The sequence below is a fragment of the Colias philodice genome, chromosome 24 (assembly GCF_061535455.1).
Source record: "Colias philodice isolate Cphi_HAF_F1 chromosome 24, ilColPhil1 Martin Lab GWU primary, whole genome shotgun sequence".
Lineage (NCBI taxonomy): Eukaryota > Metazoa > Arthropoda > Insecta > Lepidoptera > Pieridae > Colias > Colias philodice.
In genome coordinates this window covers 614,133-635,568 of record NC_143109.1, presented here as the reverse complement: position 1 = coordinate 635,568, position 21,436 = coordinate 614,133, and the positions used below count along the sequence as shown (strand labels likewise).

At 33.2% G+C, this 21,436-nt stretch overlaps 1 protein-coding gene across 4 annotated transcripts in view; it reads right to left on the bottom strand.

The window, feature by feature from the left end:
* Window positions 1–21,436, bottom strand: part of LOC149477588 (uncharacterized) — a 70,081-nt gene that overhangs the window by 36,587 nt on the left and 12,058 nt on the right. For 3 of the 4 annotated variants that reach the window (XM_089710411.1, XM_089710410.1, XM_089710412.1), the window contains exons 14-31: window positions 8,856–8,933; window positions 8,297–8,415; window positions 7,845–7,961; window positions 4,727–4,849; window positions 4,161–4,275; window positions 4,008–4,085; window positions 3,662–3,783; window positions 3,364–3,468; window positions 2,865–3,026; window positions 2,395–2,605; window positions 2,092–2,228; window positions 1,862–1,964; window positions 1,568–1,639; window positions 1,304–1,425; window positions 1,114–1,206; window positions 830–991; window positions 333–546; window positions 7–155 (exon numbers count right to left, since the gene is read on the bottom strand). In XM_089710411.1, the coding sequence (XP_089566537.1) occupies window positions 7–155; window positions 333–546; window positions 830–991; window positions 1,114–1,206; window positions 1,304–1,425; window positions 1,568–1,639; window positions 1,862–1,964; window positions 2,092–2,228; window positions 2,395–2,605; window positions 2,865–3,026; window positions 3,364–3,468; window positions 3,662–3,783; window positions 4,008–4,085; window positions 4,161–4,275; window positions 4,727–4,849; window positions 7,845–7,961; window positions 8,297–8,415; window positions 8,856–8,933 (2,282 nt within the window). The remainder of the gene's footprint in view (window positions 1–6; window positions 156–332; window positions 547–829; window positions 992–1,113; window positions 1,207–1,303; window positions 1,426–1,567; window positions 1,640–1,861; window positions 1,965–2,091; window positions 2,229–2,394; window positions 2,606–2,864; window positions 3,027–3,363; window positions 3,469–3,661; window positions 3,784–4,007; window positions 4,086–4,160; window positions 4,276–4,726; window positions 4,850–7,844; window positions 7,962–8,296; window positions 8,416–8,855; window positions 8,934–21,436) is intronic. The other variant, XM_089710413.1, reaches the window with a different exon arrangement.

Below are 21,436 nucleotides of genomic sequence, written 5' to 3'. Positions count from 1 at the left end.
ACATACATCTTTAACAAGTGTATCACGATTGCCATCTTGCAATTGCTGTTCAGCATCCTGCAAAGCTTTTTTAGCACCTGATATAGATGCAATAAACTTCAGCTTATCACGTTCATTATTATTACTTGCATCATCATGGTTGTTTTCATTGTTTTCTGAAAGATTAGTAATTGTTATTAAGTTATTTACTTCGTAGCATTTTTCATTGACGTTATTTTCAACGAACGTAATTCATTCGAGTCAGAGCGAGATAATAATATCATCAAGGTATTGAAGTATGTGGTATAGTTATAATAATATGATTTTTGAAATGGTTCAATAAAAATACCCACCATATAAATTACTATACGCATCCTGCAACCTTTCCAGAGCTTTGGTAAGATCCTTTAATCTGTCTTGTAGTTTATTTCTATAGTCCTGTCGTCCAGGTTCATCGACGATGGGTTTGTAGCTTTGCGCCAGTTGCTGAGCTGATGATGCAAGGTTTTCACACGCTGATGTCAGCGCGTTTTGGCAACGAGCTTCACGTATGGTTGGCGCTACTAACTGTAGGATGATGTTGAGAATTATAATCATGAGCCAGTTGAAAAGGTTTTTTAGTTTAATAACTGTGATGTTAGTTAAATTGAATTTATACCTTTTGAAAGCATAGTTATAAGTATACATAAATACAAAACAATATATTATATGGAGGTGATTTGTTATTAGTTTGATGGGAACAGTTTCTACATAGCGTATACTGTAATTTGGATTTTCTTTTAACAAATTTTATGATTATATGAGCAATCGTAAATTTTCCAAAGACATCGTTAGCTTATGGGATACATACCTCAGCACAAGAAACCAGTCCGCTTGCAGCATCAGAACATTTAACACCAGCAGCATCCAGCTCGTCACTCCGAGGGTCGCCAGCAATGGTACCGTTCAGATCATTCACATCCATCAGCAGGTATGATGCTTTCTCACCAACGTCCTTGGCTAGATCTATTATCTGGTTACATAAATGAAAGAGTTATAAGTGTCATCTTTACTAAACATCTTATATTTGAACTTTGAAATAAAAATGAAAAAATAATAATATTTTACTAGAATAAATCATAAAATTGAGCGTACCTCATTTTCTAATCTCGAATCAGTTCGAGGATTGAAAATATAATATAGTTTTCCAGATGACTTAGCAAAGTCCATTGTTGCTTCGTTGAGATCCTGATGAAAAAAGTAATAAAAAGTATAATTACAGTATACTTTTCAAGATGAAATAGTAAGAATAACAGACATCAAACAACAAGTCCATGATTTATACCTGGTTATTATTATTTTCTGCGCTAGCACAAATATTTTTGGTAGCTTCCAACATTGCTCGTAGGTTTTGCAACATCTCTTGTTGAGTTCCATCGTTCATGTGAGCTTCTAACATTTTCGCATCTAGAAAAATAAATATATTATAACGTCAGACATTTGCCTGTATTTTGAAAAAAGTAAGAAAACTGGAAGGATAAAATAAATCCTGCGATGTTTAAATTAGGCAGATTTAACCATGTCAGTAAAATAATGATTGATTTATTACCTCTCAATATTTCTGGAGTAAGTTGTGATAGTGTACTCATAGCCGCTTCAGTTGTTTTATAATCTGGATTACCTGAAAATTATAATTTAGTACAGAAAAAGAAGATATTATTTTCGTAAATTATTTCGTAAATACAACATTCGAAAATTATTTTCGGTGTAAGATGGGCAAGTCCATGTGATTTACATAATACTAAAATCACAAAGCTGCACCTCGTAAAAATAAAAAAAACAATGAAGCAACATTTGCATTTGAACGTTCAAATATATTTAAATTAATAAATAAAAAACATACCAGACACCGCCTTCGACAGAGATGCTATAGCAGCATTAAGTTGCGCCATTTTCTGTGCCAGTGATCTACGAATTCGTTGGACATCTTCTTCAGATTTAGGACCCTAGGAATAAATAAATAAATAATAATATAACTTAAATTATTCTCTTCAATTTTATTTGATGAATCAATTATAATATCACACCATTTTATTGTATGTTTATAAGTTTCTTAATGAATATTTTACGTACATCGTTAGTATTATTGTTTTCCAACTGCTGTTCTGCATCTTGTAACGCTTTCTTAGCACCCGACAGAGATGCTATAAACTTCGGCTTCTGATTATTTTGACTATCTGGATCATTTTCATCAATTCTTCCATTATTATCTGCAAATAATAATTCAGTACATAACTGAGGAGATTTTTTACAATTACGATTTTATATCTGGTTAAGGGTAATTTTTAGTGAAGATTGTGCGTATTAAGATGATTTATCATTTGCACTTTGCTTATTTAAATCGAATACAAATAATTAAAATTCTATAAAAATAACCTATGTTAGAATATGCGTCTTGCAGCCTCTCCAACGCCTTCATCAGCTCTAGAGCTCTGTTATGCAGCTTCTTTCCATAATAATGTCTTCCAGGATCATCTATTATGGGCTTGTAGGTGTTTGTCAAGTGCTGTGCTGATGATGAGAGGTTTTCGCATGCCGCTGTGAGAGCGCTTTGGCAGTGTGGCTCGTGAATTGATGGTGCTGTCAACTGTAGTGGAAATACGTTGTTTAAATATTACCTTAAACTTTTTTTTATTTGCTGCATGTTATAAAACATTTAATAACCATAATCTATTAAATAAAGTCGAAAAAGAACAACAAAATAATTTGAACTAATGCAAAGAACGTTGATCATTTTTTTACCAAATTGTATGTCCTGTTACTTATTAAAACGATATTATTTGTGTCATAAAGAACAATATAAAGAAAATATAACAATACATAATCAATATTTTATAGGAACAAACCTCAGCACAAATAACAAGTTCCCTTGCTGCATCAGAGCACTTAGCACCAGCAGTATCCACTTCTTGAGTTCGAGGGTCTTCAGACGCGAGACCATTTAGCTCGTTCACGTCCATCAGTAGGTTTGATGCTTTCTCACCAACGTCTTTGGCTAGATCTATTATCTGTTAAAATGTATGAATTAAATGACATGTTCCAGTTTTTGAATTTACTTTAGCCTTGTATGCATATCTTTTAATCTAGTATAATGTGTAAATCGCATGTTGATTACATATAATATTGCTTCTTCTCTATAGTGTCGAGTAGTGTCTTATGTGAAAAGTTTGCATCTCGGTTATAATTTTTTAAGAAAGTTTCTCAAAGACGTGTTGAAGAAAGTTCTGTTAACTCTCATTCAGGCATGATCTCCATGTTATAATTGAGCTCATGAACAAATAGAAGTGATTGGAATAAAGTTTTTCTGACTAAATGGAGAAGACCAAGAAAAAATACATTACTTACCTCATTTTCCTTATCAATAGCATCTCTTCTCTTCTCTCCACGATTGAATGTGAAAATAAGCTTCCTTGCTACTTCACCATATGCTTTACCTGCATCTTGCATTTTCTAAAATAACAGTAGGTTTATAATATTACTATCATGTTACCTTTGTTAATTTTGAAAATAAATTTGACACTGTTTTCATCATCTTAACTTTCTAATGAATCGTTAAGTAGTATCCCGATCCTACTACTTTTATTTTTAAATGTTCTTTAATATATAAATTTCATAAAATGTATGAGTTTAATTTTGCAGTTACCTGGTTATCATCAGTTCCGGTGAGTCGGCATAATGCTGCAGTTCTATCTAGAAGCTTTTTGATTTCATCCGTTAGAGCTAGCCTTGCAGCATCATTTTCTCCACTATTCAATACTTTTACGTCTGTAATTTTTATTTAAATATTAATAAGGATACTTTTTACAGTAAAAAGTAAAATAAGGCAAATGTTTTGGGGATTTTTATTATATTTAATACTATCATATTATCACTTTAGGCCTAAATACGAACAATTTTTTTTAGAGTATGAAATGAAATGACAAGCAATTACATTGAAATTTGGAATACGTAAAAATACAATTTATCATTTACTTAAGTGTATGACAAACCTTGTATGATCTCAGGAATGTACTCTTTAATTGTAGTCATACAAGTTACAGCTGTAGAATAGTCAACATTATCAGGATCTGTAATAAATTAAAAAACAATTATGATTTTGTTTTTTATTGCTATGTCAATTTAACTATAGATTACAACGTTACCTGAATGAGCGTTTAGTAGTAATGCTACCGCTGCATTAATTTTACCAATTTTATTAAACAGGGATTTCTCCAGACTTTCAACAACTGCTGCGTCTGGTGCAGGTCCTGTGTGTTGCTGTAAGGTAAATATATAATTAATAACATTCAAAATATATCTATACTAATATTATAAAGCTGAAGAGTTTGTTTGTTTGTTTGTTTGTTTGTTTCGGTGTTAGATAGCCCATTTATCGATGAAGGCTATAAGCTATATATCATCACGCTAAGGCCAACAGGAGCGGATCAATGCGGGTGAAACCGCGGAGCACAGCTAGTGTATGATATAGAATACTAGCGGTCCGCCCCGGCTTCTCCCGTGGTACATATTTCGCAATAAAAGGCAGCCTATGTTCTTTCTCAGGGTCTAAAGATTGTCTGTGCCAAATTTCATCAAAATCGGTTGAGAGGTTTAAGCGGGAAAGCGTAACAGACAGACAGACAGACAGACAGAGTTACTTTCGCATTTATAATATTAAGTAACGAAGTAGGGATGAAAAATAAGAAATATCAAGAGCCACAATAAATACCGTATCCAATTCAGTGTAAGCCCTATCGATTGCCTCGTGTGCTACCTCAGCAGCAGTCCTGAAGGACAAGCGACGAAGATGGGCTTCTGTCTTCTCGTCTGCTATGAAGCTGTTGCGGGAACTCTGCGATAAAGATAATTTAATTTTATATTAGCTAGAAGAAGAATTACTAAATAATATATATACCAATGATGGAGTGTATGTTTGTAATATTTAAATAACCACTTTTTACTAAATGCATCAAATGTATACACGGTACGTTGTGGCTAATCTCTAAAACGGCTGAACCGATTTTGATGGGACTAGCATTTCTTATTGGTCACTTTTTATATTTTTTTGACAGTTAGTATCGTCGATAATCCAATTGGAGACAAATTCAACAAAGCAAAAATCATTTAAATCTGTTCAGCCGTTTTTTATTATAATCGATAATTTTTACTCAATCTTACTATAAAATAAGAATTAGATTGTTAGGTATATATTAACTGTTATGTAAACAAACAATTTCCTCTAATCATCTTCTTCTTATATGTATATAAAAACTAGCGACCCGCCCCGGCTTCGCACGGGTGCAATGCTGATACTAAATACACTACAGAAAAACTGTGAACGTTGTATATAAAAACATAGCGACCCGCTCCGGCTTCGCACGGGTATAAAATAGATAGCCGGGCGGCCGGCCGGTACCGCCGCAAACGCTACGTCCCGCAATTTTTAAATCTGTAATATCTTCGAAAATATTCACTTAAATCATACGGTGTAAAGGGCCATATAGATCTATATTAAATGAACAATGTATTCAAGGTATTTAATTGGTTAAGGATTAATGCTGTATTGGTTAAAATCGCATCGAAAATTTGCCATTATTTGTCGTAAAAAGTAAATGACAAAAAAGTTATTGTGGGTTATCCATAAGAGATAGACATATACTATCGCGGACTTTTCTGTAGATCTTTTCAATGTGTATAATACTTAGTACATTATTTTGATAAAACTCCAGCCGTACAAATAAAAACTTGCTTATTCAAACCTTATGCAATGCATAGATATGATAAGAATAAATAAAGAATAAGGATGTCATAATTTCTTACAAATAAATTTGGAATAACGTCGATGTATCTATGCTCACGCTATGCAAGAGGCGCGAAGCGGCAACGTCGCAATTCATTCACAAAATTATGAAAAACATTGAAATTGTCTACGGTTAAGCCTTGGTGCTGTCATTTTGCTGACGCTCGTTTGACTTCGTCGAATTTGTTGTGAAGTTTCATCATACGATGTTCTGTTTATTTATTTTTTAAATATTTATTGGAAATAATTTAATTATATCATTAAATATGCAAGCAAATGATAGATAACGCTATCCAATATCTGGAGAACAGAAGATAAACCCACTTTGAGATAGAGAGTTGCCAAATAACTGGTACTCAAAACATACAACTCCAGGCTTAGAAGATTTATATTTTCAACGAAAGTGTATATTATTGTGATAAGTTTAGAAATAAGTTTTATGTATGTATGGTTTGGCGCATGTTGTAAATAAATAAATCATTATAAATATCAAAAGGGTTTTTCATAATTTCGTATATTTTGACATTTCATACAAAATTTTCCATTTCAATAGGTACGTGTAATGAAATTATTAATTTGCTCAACTTTTCCTACTTCTCGTATTACTCTCATTGCTATTATCTCAAATTTAGATTGAAAATTGCTTCTAAAACTTGTAAAACACAGCACAATGTACTAAAAGATAATATGTTATAACTCGGTTATGTCAGACTTATACTAGGGTGGTAGCCGTAATAAGGACGGAATAGCATTAGTATGAATACTTATTACGAAGTTATACTAGGTTACATTTATTTCGTGTTTATTTGTATGATTTTTCCTTATTCTTAGTTTATTCTTTGCATAAAATGTTATAACTCGTTTATTTGTACGGCTGGTAGGGTTTAGCCTGCGTTTGCAATGTAAGCGGAGAAAATGTAATTTTTTACGACATCACATTAGAAATCTCAAAAATAACAGTACTTCTCCACTATTTAATGGATGTTATTATACATATAAACCTTCCTCTTGAATCACTCTATCTATTAAAAAAAACCGCATCAAAATCCGTTGCGTAGTTTCAAAGATTTAAGCGTACAAAGGGACATAGGGACATAGGGACAGGGAAAGCGACTTTGTTTTATACTATGTAGTGATGATGAATCGCAAAATGTGTTGGTAAGCGCATAACTCGAGAACGGCTGAACCGATTTCGATAATTCTTTTTTTATTATATTCTTTGAAGTACGAGGATGGTTTTTATGTAAGAAAACGTAAATATGTACCACGGGCGAAGCCGGGGCGGACCGCTAGTGTTTTTATATAATGTCATAACATTTAACAAGTTGTTATTATTAAAATAAATTTATGGCTTTTTAATTGCCGTGTTTGAATAAATTATAATAATGTTTATAAACATGGAAATTGTTCTATTGTGTTTGCGAATTGTGATAATTATTCTATGAAATTTAATCTTATATCGTAGTATATTATTATTAGTCTGTGCTTATATATAAAAATGTCGTGTCGCCGTGTTAGAAATTAAATTCCTCCGAAACGGCTTGACCGATTCTCATGAAATTTTGTGTGCATATCGGTTAAGTCTGTAAGGCAGAACAACATTTGCCGGGACAAGTGTATAATAATAATTTTTTCTTCAGTTATTATTAAATTTATGTTGAACGAATATGCAATAGTTTCCTGAAAAAATAAATAAATACTTCAGGACAATTTTCACACACGGCACGATCTGTTCCCATACTAAGCTTTCGCTTGTGTTATGGAAACCAGATGGCTGATAAACATACATATATCATTTTAAATAAATACATATATATATAACACCCAGACACGGAGCAAACATCTATGTTCATCACACAAATATTTGCCCCGGGTGGGAATCGAACTCACGACCTCTGACTTGAAATGCAGGGCCACTACTAACCAAGCCAACCGGTCAGTCAAAATGGCCGAGAATATCATTATTTTCTATAATTTTCTATAAAAATAAGTTGCAGCATTTTTTATCAATTCTGCCTTTTAAACGAATAAGTAGTAACTTGATTACCTTGATCAATTGCGCCCTGCCTTTGGTCTTAGGATCTAAGGCCAAATACATTTGAGCGGAAATATCTGCTATTTTCATAGCGTAGTCCTTTGCAGCTGATACCTTTTCGGGTGAATCCTGCAGGTGTTTAAAAAATATGGTTACTTTATGTAGAGCGTATTAGAAAAGGATGGATAAACTTAATTCTTTATTGAAGTGAACCTTCTTTAGGTGCGTTGAGGATAAATTTCAAAATCACGTCATAGGAACCGTCACGTCATAAAGTAAGGCGACGATTTTGGCTGTTAAAAGATGGAGCTAGCGGATGGATCGTCAGTGAGAAAGAGACATAAATAGTAAGTTTCATTGTTGTGTGTCGAGCACACGTGTCAGAAGTTTTTTTTTATCATTTTTTTTTCAATTTTTGTAGTTCGATAAAATTATTTTACTCTAGATTTTTCACAAATACTTACACAATCTGGATCATTGACTAAATTGGAGAAGTTGTTGATATAGTCACATAATTCGTCCAATTCGTCCAGAAGTTTCTTAGATTTAGCAGGATCAAGATTTTTGGCAGTTTCTCTTACACCTGTAATGTTATAAAATAAGATAATTTTCTTATAGTGAGTGTATGTTTATTTATTTTTTCTATTCTTTAATTTTGTAGTTATATTTGGGATTGGCGATTGTTCTACTAATATGATAAATGCGAAAGTTTGTGCGTTTGTTTGTTACTCCCTCTCGCAAAAACTGCTCGGCCGATTTTCATGACATTTGTTACCTAGAGTAACTTGGATTAACACATAGGATTATTTGTATCCCGAAAATCCCACGGGAACGGGAACTATGCGGTTTTTTTGACTACGTGGGCAAAGCTGCTGGCGAAAAACTAAATTGAAAGGAATAATTATAGTTGATGCGTGATTCAAATTCAAATTCAAATTATTTATTGTGAGTCACAGGTTTTATGGGTTATGGTTTATTTAATCGTAAACATGTATATTATGGTTGTATTACTTCATATATTACCTTTAACTAATGTTGGTAGTTCGCTCTCCATGTTAGAAGCAATGCGGTGAACATCATCAATGTTTTCTTTGCAAGGATCTGTGAATATATTATCTTTTTAGTTAAGTATATTACAATCGAACCGAAAAATAAGGTATCACAGAATAAAGTTTGTATATAGATAAATTATTATGTTTTATTATCACTTAGCACTATAAATTAATTCTTCATGTAATTATTATTGTTTTCTTTTCATTGTTTATGCATATTTTACTTATTCGGTATAAGCTGATGTAATTTTTTTTGAGAAACATTTTAAGAGGAAATCAGTAAATGCCAATCATTGTGTATTTCATTTTTATTTTAGCGCTGGACATCCAAATTAATAAATGTTTCAGTTAAATTTTATCCCGTTTCTCACAAGAGCTCGCAGTTCCAGAGTCACGTTTTAAACCAAAACATCGGATTCGGAGAGCAGAAGTTACAGGAGATCGCAAGTCCTGTCTGCGCTTGCGTGCAGTTTTGTAAATGTTACAGGAAGAATGTAAAAACCGTTAGATTGTAATCATTCGACAAATTGTGATTTGTAACATTTGCTTGGAATTTAACGCATTATTTTTCATAATACATCGCAGTTATGCAAAGGCAAGAATTTACTTGTCCCATAACGTGTCCCATAATTCAAAAGTGCTCCTAGAAGAAGTCTTATTGGATAAAAAGGTAAATGTTTGAGTTTTGAGTCTTACAGGTGTAGGTTTAAGTGCAACAGAGTCCCGGATTCCTATTTTTGTGAAGTTTTAAAGTAACCGAACCTAACCAAACCATCGTGTTGAATGCCCATTTTCCAATTTAACGGTTTCATTGATAGAATATAATTACCTAAAAATAATGCATTCAATTATTGTAAGCAGTAAGTTTCAGATCACAATTTGTCGACGTTAAAATTGCGCGGGAATTTTTCCTGCGAGATTGTAATCTGACGTCTTTAAAATTTTACGGTGACATACACGTACATACACAGATGCAATGCAAGTTCATAATATATGAAGGCTTTGTACGCGGCTTCTCTTGTTAAGTTTGTATATTGAAAATTTATATCATGCTGATATTTTTTGTAATTTTAAGATTCATGGATTAAAAAAATAAAATTATTTATTTGAACATAGATAAACATATTAGAAGAAATGATTGCTCCAGAGGTGGCCGATAGGGTAGACGTCACCCCGGCAAGGCTAAAGACACAGGTTCGAATACCGCCTCGTGGACCGTGGTCGAATTTTTCATTTCTTATAGATCATGAAAAAAATAAATACAATCATTATTTTTTTAATTCTTTACGTCACAAGTACACCCGGGTAGTTAGTTCTCTCATTCCAGAGTCACGTTTTAAACCAAAACATCGGATTCGGAGAGCAGACGTTCCAGGAGATCGCGAGTCCTGTCTGCGCTTGCGTACAGTTGTGTATAATATGTTGCAGTCATCCGCTTGAATCGGCTATTTGATTGAATGACTAGCGCGTGCATTGAATGACGATATATTTTAGTCGAATGACTAAAGCTCGAATGATAATCCGCTAACTGGTTGGACGTTATTTATTTATTTATTTGATATATGACCGTTCAATAAACGAACGTTGAATGTCGTTATTCAATGTAGGCGCTAGTCATTCAATCAAATAGCAGATTCAACCAGATGACGGCGACACATACAGGCGGAATACATGCACACAGATGCAACTTCATTTGTGTAAGTTCGGATATGGAGGCTTTGCAGGCGGCTTCTCTTGTTGATTTTCATCATTCAAAATGTATAATGAATGAAAGAAGGATGACACTTAATTTGCACAAATTGAAAAGAAGACGTTCATATAGTGATGGTGTTTATTTGTAATTTTGCGATGCATAAAAACGTGGAATACGAATATCTCCTGAGATTATAAAAATATGTGAAAGTAACTTTATCTGTCTGTTTCACATTAATGGCAAAACCACTGAATTAATTCTTATTACAAAATTCTAATAAAATAATGGTTTTCACGCTACGCTAGCCGCGTTATTATAATTTTTTCATTATAATAATATCATGAGTTATTTTTTAATATATTTATTAATCTACATCCGATCGAATAATAAAACAAATTTCCATTATTCATTTATTAAAAATTAAAGGAAACAAAAAACATAATATCATTATTATAGGGCAGTTCCTGGGTCACGTTTTAAACCAAAACATCGGATTCGGAGAGCAGATGTTACAGGAGATCGCGAATCCTGTGTGTGCTTGTGTGCAGTTTTGTATACACGCACACAGATGCAATGATCTTCATTTATATGTAGGCTTTGCACGCGGCTTTTCTCGATGATTTTGTTTATTGAAGATGAATGAATGACTGAATGAATGAATAATAAGTAATATTTTATTTGCACAAATTCAATAGAAGACGTCCATGGTGATTTTACGATATTTTAGATACGTGGAATACGAATCTTTTCTAGGATAATAAATGTGAAAATAACTTTGTCTGTCTGTTACAATTAAATAGGCTAAACCACTGAATTCTGACGAAATTTGAATAAAAATAGACAACAACATATTATTATATTGTCATCGGTAAATTTTTGTCAAAATAAAATAATGGTTCGCACGCGATCCTAACCGCGCTGTTTAACAATGTTTTTTACAATAATTCCACGTACAATTTACTTTTAACTTTAAAGCATTGAAAGGAAACAAAACATATTATTCATTTTATATAGGGCTGTTCCTGGGTCACGTTTTAAACCAAAACATCGGATTCGGACAGCAGACGTTCCAGGAGGTTCCAGGAGGAACTTTGTAAATTTTGCTGACCTGGGGACCATTTAGCATTATAAATCTTAAACTTGTATTTTACCTGTTATTTTTTTTTTCTTTAGTGTTTTTTTTTAGTGCCAAATAATTGAATTTGAATTTGATATGGTGACGGTAATTTATTAAAGTTAGATACGTTCTCTCAATCTACATTATGAATGCGAAAGTAACTTTGTCAGTCTATCCGTTACGATTACTTTTTAATGTTTAACGTAATATTAAATTAGGTGTTAATAATAAGAAGTTTTGATAGAAATCCACTTAACATAAGTGTGTTAAATGAAACCCGACATCTAAATAAACTGAAAATGCAACAATTTAATTTATTACGTTTTTCGCTACGACCCGAGTCACGTTTTAAACCAAAACATCGGATTCGGAGAGCAGATGCTGCAGGAGGTCGTCATTTCTCCCTGCACTTGTGTGCAGTTATGTATACACGTAAACATACATGTGTATACACGTAGACCAGTGACGTAGCGCGAGCTTTCAGCACAGTGGGCCCCCTGAGGCCCTCTGGAACACCACCCCTTGTTTTTTTAGATATATCAAAGTATGTAAGTATAAAATACGTCATAGATACATTTAATATGTTTTTGAAGTGAAAACTTCTTTAGCGGCGTTGGGTATAAAATCTTAAACTCGCGTCAGGACACGTGGCCTGATCGAAAAAGCGTAAGACGGATGTTTTTTTTTTTTTTAAGCCCTTATATTCCATGCGTAAGACGGATACCATTCTAAAATATCAAACATGCTGAACGTTAATAATCAAGTTTTCACTTCTGCCGGCACTCCCGGAGTGCAACCCGTCTTTTTTTTAAACAATAAGGCTTCTTCTAGAAGCACTCTTGAATCGTCATAACATAGTTTTACCATTAACAAACGATTCGGAAAGCAGTTTAAATACAGAGAAGCGGGCAAGAAACTTCGTAGCTGTTTAAAATCATGTCAATATTACATTTTAATTTTTAAATATCAGATCATACATCAGAAATGCCCAGGAAGTTCATCTTCACTACATTATATACTATTATATAAAACAAAGTCGATTTCTGCCGTCTGTGAGTCTGCGTGCTCTATCTTTAAAATTACGCAACATATTTTGATGGTTTTATTTTTAATAGATTGAGTGTATTCTCGAGGAAGGTTTTAGTACGTCATTTGTTTAGCTTTAGACCAAGCGGGCGAAGCCACGGGTGGAAAGCTTGTTGAAAATAATTAACTTAATTCATCAAATATCTATTAACACCTATCTGCGTTTTCCATATGTTGCCCTGGGCGGGGCTCCCAGCGACCCCCCATCCATGCTACGCCTCAGACGTACATATTGATGTGTGTGTATAATATATATACTAGATGTATCTGTGTACATTGTACACAGATACAATGTAACTTCATATATTGTGTTGGCTTTACACCCGGCTCCTCTTGTTGATTTTGTTTAATAGTATTCATATAGTGACGGTAATTTTTGTAAATTCACGTGTGATGCTTGGATACGTGAATTACGAATCTCCTAGGATTATAAATGCAAAAGATATCCTGTTTGTCTGTTACGCTTTAATATCTTAACAATTGAACTAATTTTTATGTTTGGACAAACGATAGACGCATTGAAAATTGACATTGGCTACTTTTTGTTAAGAAAAGATATTGATTTTAACGCGACTGAAGCCGTCAAGAAACCGCGGTATTATATTATAACATTTTTTAATGCTATATATCTATACTAATATTATAAATGCGAAAGTAACTCTGTCTGTCTGTCTGTTACTCAATCACGCCTTAACTACTGAACCAATTTGCATGAAATTTGGTATAGAGATATTTTGATACCCGAGAAAGGACATAGGCCACTTTTTATTGCGAAATATGTACAATAATATTATGTAGTAGTTAATAATATCAAATCTTTTTTATTTCTTACTTTTCCGTTTTTGAAGTCGGTTGTTTTTAACGCAGTTATTTTTATTTAATACTTTTTAGTGTATTTTTCAACACGAATCAAACGAGCCCAAACTCGATAAAGTTGAGTCAATATATTACTGAGTTCCTATGGCCACCTTCCGATTCCATCATCAAATCAGCTTCATGTCATGATAATGTTTCATCGCTATCAAATTTACATACGTATACAAAATTTCAGCTCAATCGGTTACCGGGAAGTGAATCAAAGTTACTTGCTACATATCAACTTAGTCATCGAGTACAGACAAAAATGCTCATAAAATAAAAACTACTGGGCCTATCCAAAAAAAAAATTATGGGACCAATTCGACACCATCCCGCATCGAACAAAAAAAGAATCACGAAAAATCGGTTCAGAAACCTCGGAGTAATCGGTGTACAATGTACATACATAAAAAAAAATATACCGGCTGAATTAAAAACCGCATAAAATCGCATGGAGAGCTTAATTTTCATTAAAGGCTCTAATCGCACGGAAAGCTAAATTTTCACAAAAAAGCTCTAATCGCACGGAGAGCTTAATTTTCACAAAAAAACTCAACGCACGGAGAGCTTAATTTTCACAAAAAGCTTTAATCGCACGGAAAGCTTAATTTTCAAAAAAAGCTGTAATCGCACGGAGAGCTAAATTTTCGCAAAAAGCTCTAATCGCACGGAAAACTTAAATTTCACAAAAAGCTCTAATCGCACGGAGAGCTTAATTTTCACAAAAAAGCTCTAATCGCATGGAGAGCTTAATTTTTATAAAAAGCTCTAATCGCACGGAAAGCTTTATATTCACAAAAAGCTCTATTCGCACGGAAAGCTATATTTCACAAAAAAGCTCTAATCGCACGGAGAGCTTAATTTTCACAAAAAGCTCTATTCGCACGGAAAGCTAAATTTTCACAAAAAAGCTCTAATCGCATGGAGAGCTTAATTTTCACAAAAAGCTCTAATCACACGGAAGGCTTAATTTTCACAAGAAGCTCTAATCACACAGAGAGCTTAATTTTCACAAAAACTCTAATCGCACGGAGAGCTTAATTTTCACAAAAAGCTCTAATCGCATGGAAAGCTTAATTTTCTCAAAAAGCTCTAATCGCACGGAAAGCTTAATATTCACTAATAAAAATAACTGCGTTAAAAACAACCGACTTCAAAAACGGAAAAGTAAGAATTAAAAAAGATTTGACATTATTATTTACTACATATTATTTATATGTGCTATTTATTAAAAAGGTTTGATGTCGGTGCACGGGCTTAATACTAAGTGCTTAATGTTCGGCACCAACTTCAAACCTATTTAATAAATAGCACATCCATACTTTACTTAATATTATAAATGCGAAAGTAGCTCTGTCTGTCTGTCTGTTACTCAATCACGCCTTAACTACTGAACCAATTTGCATGAAATTTGGTATAGAGATATTTTGATACCCGAGAAAGGACATAGGCCACTTTTTATTGCGAAATATGTACCACGGGCGAAGCCGGGGCGGACCGCTAGTAAAATATATTCCACGTATTTCATAATATCCTTATCAACAATATTACACTACAATATTTAATAATTAAGATTTTTATTATTTACGTTCTTCGCCAGTGCCAGGGTCACGTTTTAAACCAAAACATCGGATTAGGAGAGCAGATGTTACAGGAAATCGCGAGTCCTGTCTGCGCTTGCGTACAGTTTATTTTTTTATTTTATACAGTCATTCATTGCATTCTGTACACATTTGTGTTTACACACACACATATGAAATGAAGTTCATTTATGTGGAGCGTAGAACTTGGTAGAGCCTTGGTAGAGAGGTCCTGGGTTCGATTCCCGGTGGAAATGTTACAGAATGTCTCGGTCTTTCAAGACAAAGATGGCTGTCAGGAAATCACATATAGAAAATCGATCAGTGAAACAGATGTATGCACAATGCATCTGCTTTACTTTTTGCATCTGACCGAATAATGAAATGAACACGTTCATTTTTAGTGTTCTGAACCACAAACTGAAAAATATAAGCCCGGATCACTTTGTTGAACGTCTGTCTGTTTTTCAAGACCCTTTACTCTAACTACTAAGCCTATTCCTTGAAGCTGTAAGAAAATCAAACTTCTAAGCCAACACAATCAAAGAATACAGCCGTTCATGCTGCAAATTATCGACATTAGCAGGGGAATCAAAACCTACAGGGTACTTCCCGTGAATACAGTTTTTTATTAGTTTTCCTTTAAAGTTTAATTTGTGTTGTATTGTATTATGTTATTAAATTAGGAATAACTTTTATAATATGAAAGCAAGTTCTTTTAGAAATCGAAATCAGTTAGCCATCTATAAATAAATGTAAACGGGCATCGAAAATAACTAATTATGCAACAATTTCATTTTGGTACAAAATAACACCATTATTTTTAACATTTTCCGCTATCATAGAGTCACGTTTTTAACCCAAAACATTCTACCAGGAGAGCAGACTTTACAAGGATAGCCATACATTCCTGTGCATGTGTGCAGTTATGTATGTAATGTATGTCACTACTACACCCGGGTAGTTCCCTCATCCCGGAGTCACGTTTTAAACCAAAACATCGGATTCGGATAGCAGAAAATACAAGGAGATCGCATTTCTTCACTGCGCTTGTAGACAGTTGTATAATGTACGTCACAATTACATTCGCGAGCATCCGGGAAGTTCCCTCACTCCCGGGTCACGTTTTAAACCAAAACATCGGATTAGGATAGCAGAAGTTACAGGCGCTTGTGTTCAAGTACACCCGGGTAGTTCCTTCATCCCGGAGTCACGTTTTATCGCAAGTTCTACCACATTACTAAATAGTTAGTCAATAGGCTCGCAGATGAAGTGTTAACTATGATTGTATTGCTTTGCACGCGCCTTCTCTTGACGATTTTTTTTATAGGATATAAAACCCTACTAATATTATAAATGCGAAAGTAACTCTGTCTGTCTGTCTGTTACGCTTTCCCGCTTAAACCTCTCAACCGATTTTGATGAAATTTGGCATAGACAATCTTTAGACCCTGTGAAAGAACATAGGCTACCTTTTATTGCGAAATATTATGTTCCACAGCAGACCGCTAGTATTCTGTATATTATGGTATATTATATGGTCACGGTATACTTTAGTAAATTCAAATTAGATACCTCATTTATATTATAGGGCAAAACGCTATATTAAAGTATATATTGAAATCTTATAAAGCGGTAGAGATATGGATCACTACCTACGCCCTTTGCTGTTTTAAGTTTTTTTTTTCATTTATTTTTTCACAACGCAATAAATAATATTTTCAAATAAATAAATAATTGTCAAAACACTCGATATCCGACCGAATAATGAAACAATTAATGCATGTGTTTACTAATAGGAAACAAACTTTTTTTCATTGTGTACGGCGTTGTAGCCCCCGGGTCACGTTTTAAACCAAAACATCGGATTGGGAGAGCAGATGTTACAGGAGATCACAAGTTCACCCTGCGCTTGTGTGCAGTTGTGTATACATGCACACAGATGCAATTAAGTTCATTTATATAGGCTTTTCACGCGGCTTCTCTTGTTGATTTTGTTCATTGATGATTAATATGGTGACTGTATTTCTTGTTAATTAATGTAGATATACCTACGTATTCCCTACAATACATTTGTAGGGCGAAACGACATGCTTACTTATATTATTTGTGTTCTAATACCTCACAGCTGTGGGAATATCTTTTTAATTCGCGGACAAAGCTACGAGCTCTAAGCTAGTTAAGTACATTTTGAAACGTTTGATATATTTTTAAACCACTTATATTTATTACATTTATTTTATCATTGTGAAATTGTTCTACATTTGGCAGATTATTGTTATTTTATTATAAAATTCCTTAAAGTACGAGGATGGTTCTTATTTAGAGAAAACGTATCTAAACATGTAGGACTACAGGCGAAGCCGGGGTGGACCGCTAGTAGGTAATAAAAAAGAATTATAATAAACTAATTTCCTTGCAGGCAACATTATATTTTAACAATTTATGTACTTAAAAACTATTTAACTCAACCTACATGTCAAAAGGATTGCCGCTGTATTTTACAGTAGAAGCACAGGCTGTAGAATTGATTTTCAGTGACACTTGTATTATTGTTACATTTGTCCTTATTACATTCTTTATACTCCCGGGTAGCTCCAGAGTCACGTTTTAAACCAAAACATCGGATTGGGAGAGCAGACGTTACAAGGAGATCCCAAGTTGTGTTATGTGTACCTTTACACGTACAAGCGTACAAGCGAAGCTGCGGGCCCTAAGCTAGTTAAGTATATCTTGAAATCTATAATAGGTTTGTTATATTTTTTTAACTTTTAAAGTAGGTATTAGCTGACCCGAAAGACTTCGATTCGCGCGAATTGTCAAACGCGTGAAGTTTTAATAGCCATTAAGTTTTCTTAATTTATTTGGGTTTTTAACGAAAATTCATTAAGATATTCTTTCATACCATCCTTTTCCTGTCCATAACCAACACAACAAAAAAAATAATTATCGCAATCGGTAAAGCCGTTCACGCGTGATTACAACAGGAAATAGGGATTCATTTTTTTAAGAGAATTATTAAATTTAGTTAATTTCATCATTGTCAAATTACTCGATTAAATAAAAATTTAAATTTAATAATTTCACTTTATATGTATACATCCCCGGGTAGAAACTTCCAGGGTCACGTTTTAAACCAAAACATCGGATTGGGATAGCAGAATTTACAGGAGAGCATCGCTACTTGTGCTTGTGTGTAGGTAGTTATTTATATGTACAAATGTATTGTTACTTGTGTGGAGGCTTTGCACGCCGCTTCTCTTGTCGATTTTGTTTATTTTAAGATTGATAATATGGTGACCGTAATTTTGGAAAATTCACGTATATGCGTGGAAAATATCTCAATAATCTCTACCAATGTTGTAAATGCGAAAGTAACTTTGTTTTTCGTCTGAATTTTATAAACCATTACATTTTTTTCTTTTTATCCTTATCAAAGCATTCGACATCCGATTGAATTATGAACAATAATAAATTAAGGCTTGTAAAATGATGAAAGGAAACAGTCACGTTTTAAACCAAAACGTCGGATTGGGATAGCAGAAGTTGCAAGGTGATAATTAATTCATGTATGATGCGTGAAATGTGAATCTGCCCCAATTATGGCCCCAATGTTATTAATGTAAAGGAGCTTTATCTGTCTGTCTTTTTATGACTAAGGGCCGATTTTTCAATGCTTGGATAAAACTTATCCGTCCAATAAAGTATTACACGATAGTATTAAAATGTCACGTAAACTGTCAAATACGGGCAATTAGAATACGAATTTAGGTAAAATGGTAGTTTTATACATTAATCGACGAATTTAAGTTTTATCTAAGCAATGAAAAATCGGCTCTAAACCACTGAATTAATTATGATTAAATTTGAACAAATATAGACATGAACATTTGAATCTGAATAAGGAAATAGGTGCATTTTTGTCAAGAAAACATAATTGTTTTGACAGATTTTTTTAATAAAATAATTTCATGAGATCGTCTTATTATTTTTTTTGTTTTTGTTACATTTTACCCTTGTTAAAACACTCTATATCCCATTGAATAATGAAAAAACTTCGTTATTTGTAAACAATGAAAAGAAACAAATATTGATATTAATTTTATATAGGACTGTTCCAGAGTCACGTTTTTAACCAAAACATCGGGTTCGGAGAGCAGCTGTTCCAGGAGATCGCAAGTCCTGTCTGCGCTTGCGTGCAGTTGTATATAATATGTTACTGTGAATGTCCAACATAAAGCCTATCATTCACTACACAATACACATACCGCACGAACCGAGCAACGAGCTTTACCAATCCGTGACAAATGAGGATTTTGTAAATCCTCATTTGATGATAGATCGTTAAATATTATGGTTGGTGTTAAATTTTTTCCTAATTACAATAACTTACTTATTCCACTTCAAGAACTCAAACTGCCTATATGATATATTTATCTATAATAATGTGATAACAACTTCATTGCTCATGCGACTACAATATCTGAAGAAAAATAAGAAGTTTCCTAAAATTTTAAGATCATCTACACGTCTTACTTAAAACAATATACACCTCTTGACAGTGTCATCCATCGGCCAAAAAATCCCTGTATAAAAAAATACCGTACGAGCCGAGCATCGAACCAAAAACCAACACATTCAAAAGCAGATGTGAATGGTAGTCATTAGTCAGAGTCACGTTTTAAACCAAAACATCGGATTCGGAGAGCAGACGTTACAGGAAGATAGTAAGTCATCCCTGCGCTTGTGTGTTTATGTTTAATGTTACCGGAAAAAGGTTCAATGTAGGATTTTTGAAGCTATTCAAGAAATGCATAACGCTGCATTTAGACCAAACGAACATAGAGCTCTAGAGCTCTAGCAAGAGCCTTCGTGATCTTTTAGTGTAAGCGAAAACTTGTATTCAGTGTATTAGAATATTGCATAGAATCTTTTCGAATGCGGTAAGAACAACGAAAGAATGCTCTACGCCTGTTTACACTAAAATAATTTGTCATAGTGGGGTTAGAATGAGCATTCGCTCGTTTGATGTAAATGCAACCTTAAAACGAATTAATTCTATAAATAATATTATTAAAACACGTTGCAAAGGACATGTCCAAAAATGTATGAACCGAAAACCCAGAATCGACAGGAATGAAATGTGTACCAATGGATTGGCATTGGATTATAATATAATGTTACCAAGGGGGCAACTCTGAAATCGTTATAGTATAAGAGCTAGGAGCAGAACAAAATAACTAAGAAATTCGTTAAAAAATAATATCAATAAGTTTATGTTATTTTATGGCTTAATATGATGTTGTTATAATGTTGTATCACTTGTTTTACAAATGATAATCATCATCTTTTACAAGCAACAGCAACGTAACAAAAACGTTGCAACACAACATAACAAAAACTCTGATTTAGTTTTTTTTTTTGTCTCATAGATACTACAATTGCTATAGTACTATATGTATTATTGGTAATTCTATGGCTATCTATTGAAAAAAAAAATGTAGTGCAGGAGCGACAAAAAAACAAATTAAAAATAGTTTCAAAATAATAAAAACACGTTATGTTGTTGATAAGAATATAGTTGTTATTCATTTATTTTTATAATTAAGTCTTATTATGATAAGTTTTAATGATATTATATTTACTTTAATAACGACTACATTCGAATCTACAACAACTTGTGTTACACATGAATGTAGAAGCAAAAGCAATTAATCAATTAAAAATTAAAATTATAATAACAACGATAATCTCATCCACAACATGATTATTTTCAAACGATTTTTTATTCAGTTTTATTGGCTCTTATCTCCTATGCTATACCTATTATTATTTTTATTTAGAATTAGGTACCAATAATACATACAGTAAGTACTAAAGCAATTGTAGTATCTTGAGCCAAAAGAAAAAACTACAAAAAACGGAGTCTTTGTTAAGTTGTGATTGAACATGATGTTATTATGTTGCTGTTGTTTTTAAAATGTGTTGATGATAATTATCATGTATAACACAACTGATACAACATTATTACAACGTCATATTAATCTACAACATGACGTAAACTTGTGTTTGAAACGAATTTCTTACTTACTTTATTTTGCCCCTAGCTCCTATACTATAACGATTTCTGGGTTACCGTTTTAGCTACATTATGTTATATTTAATTATCAATCTATTGGTATATATTTCATTCCTGTCGATTCTGGGTCATTTTTTGG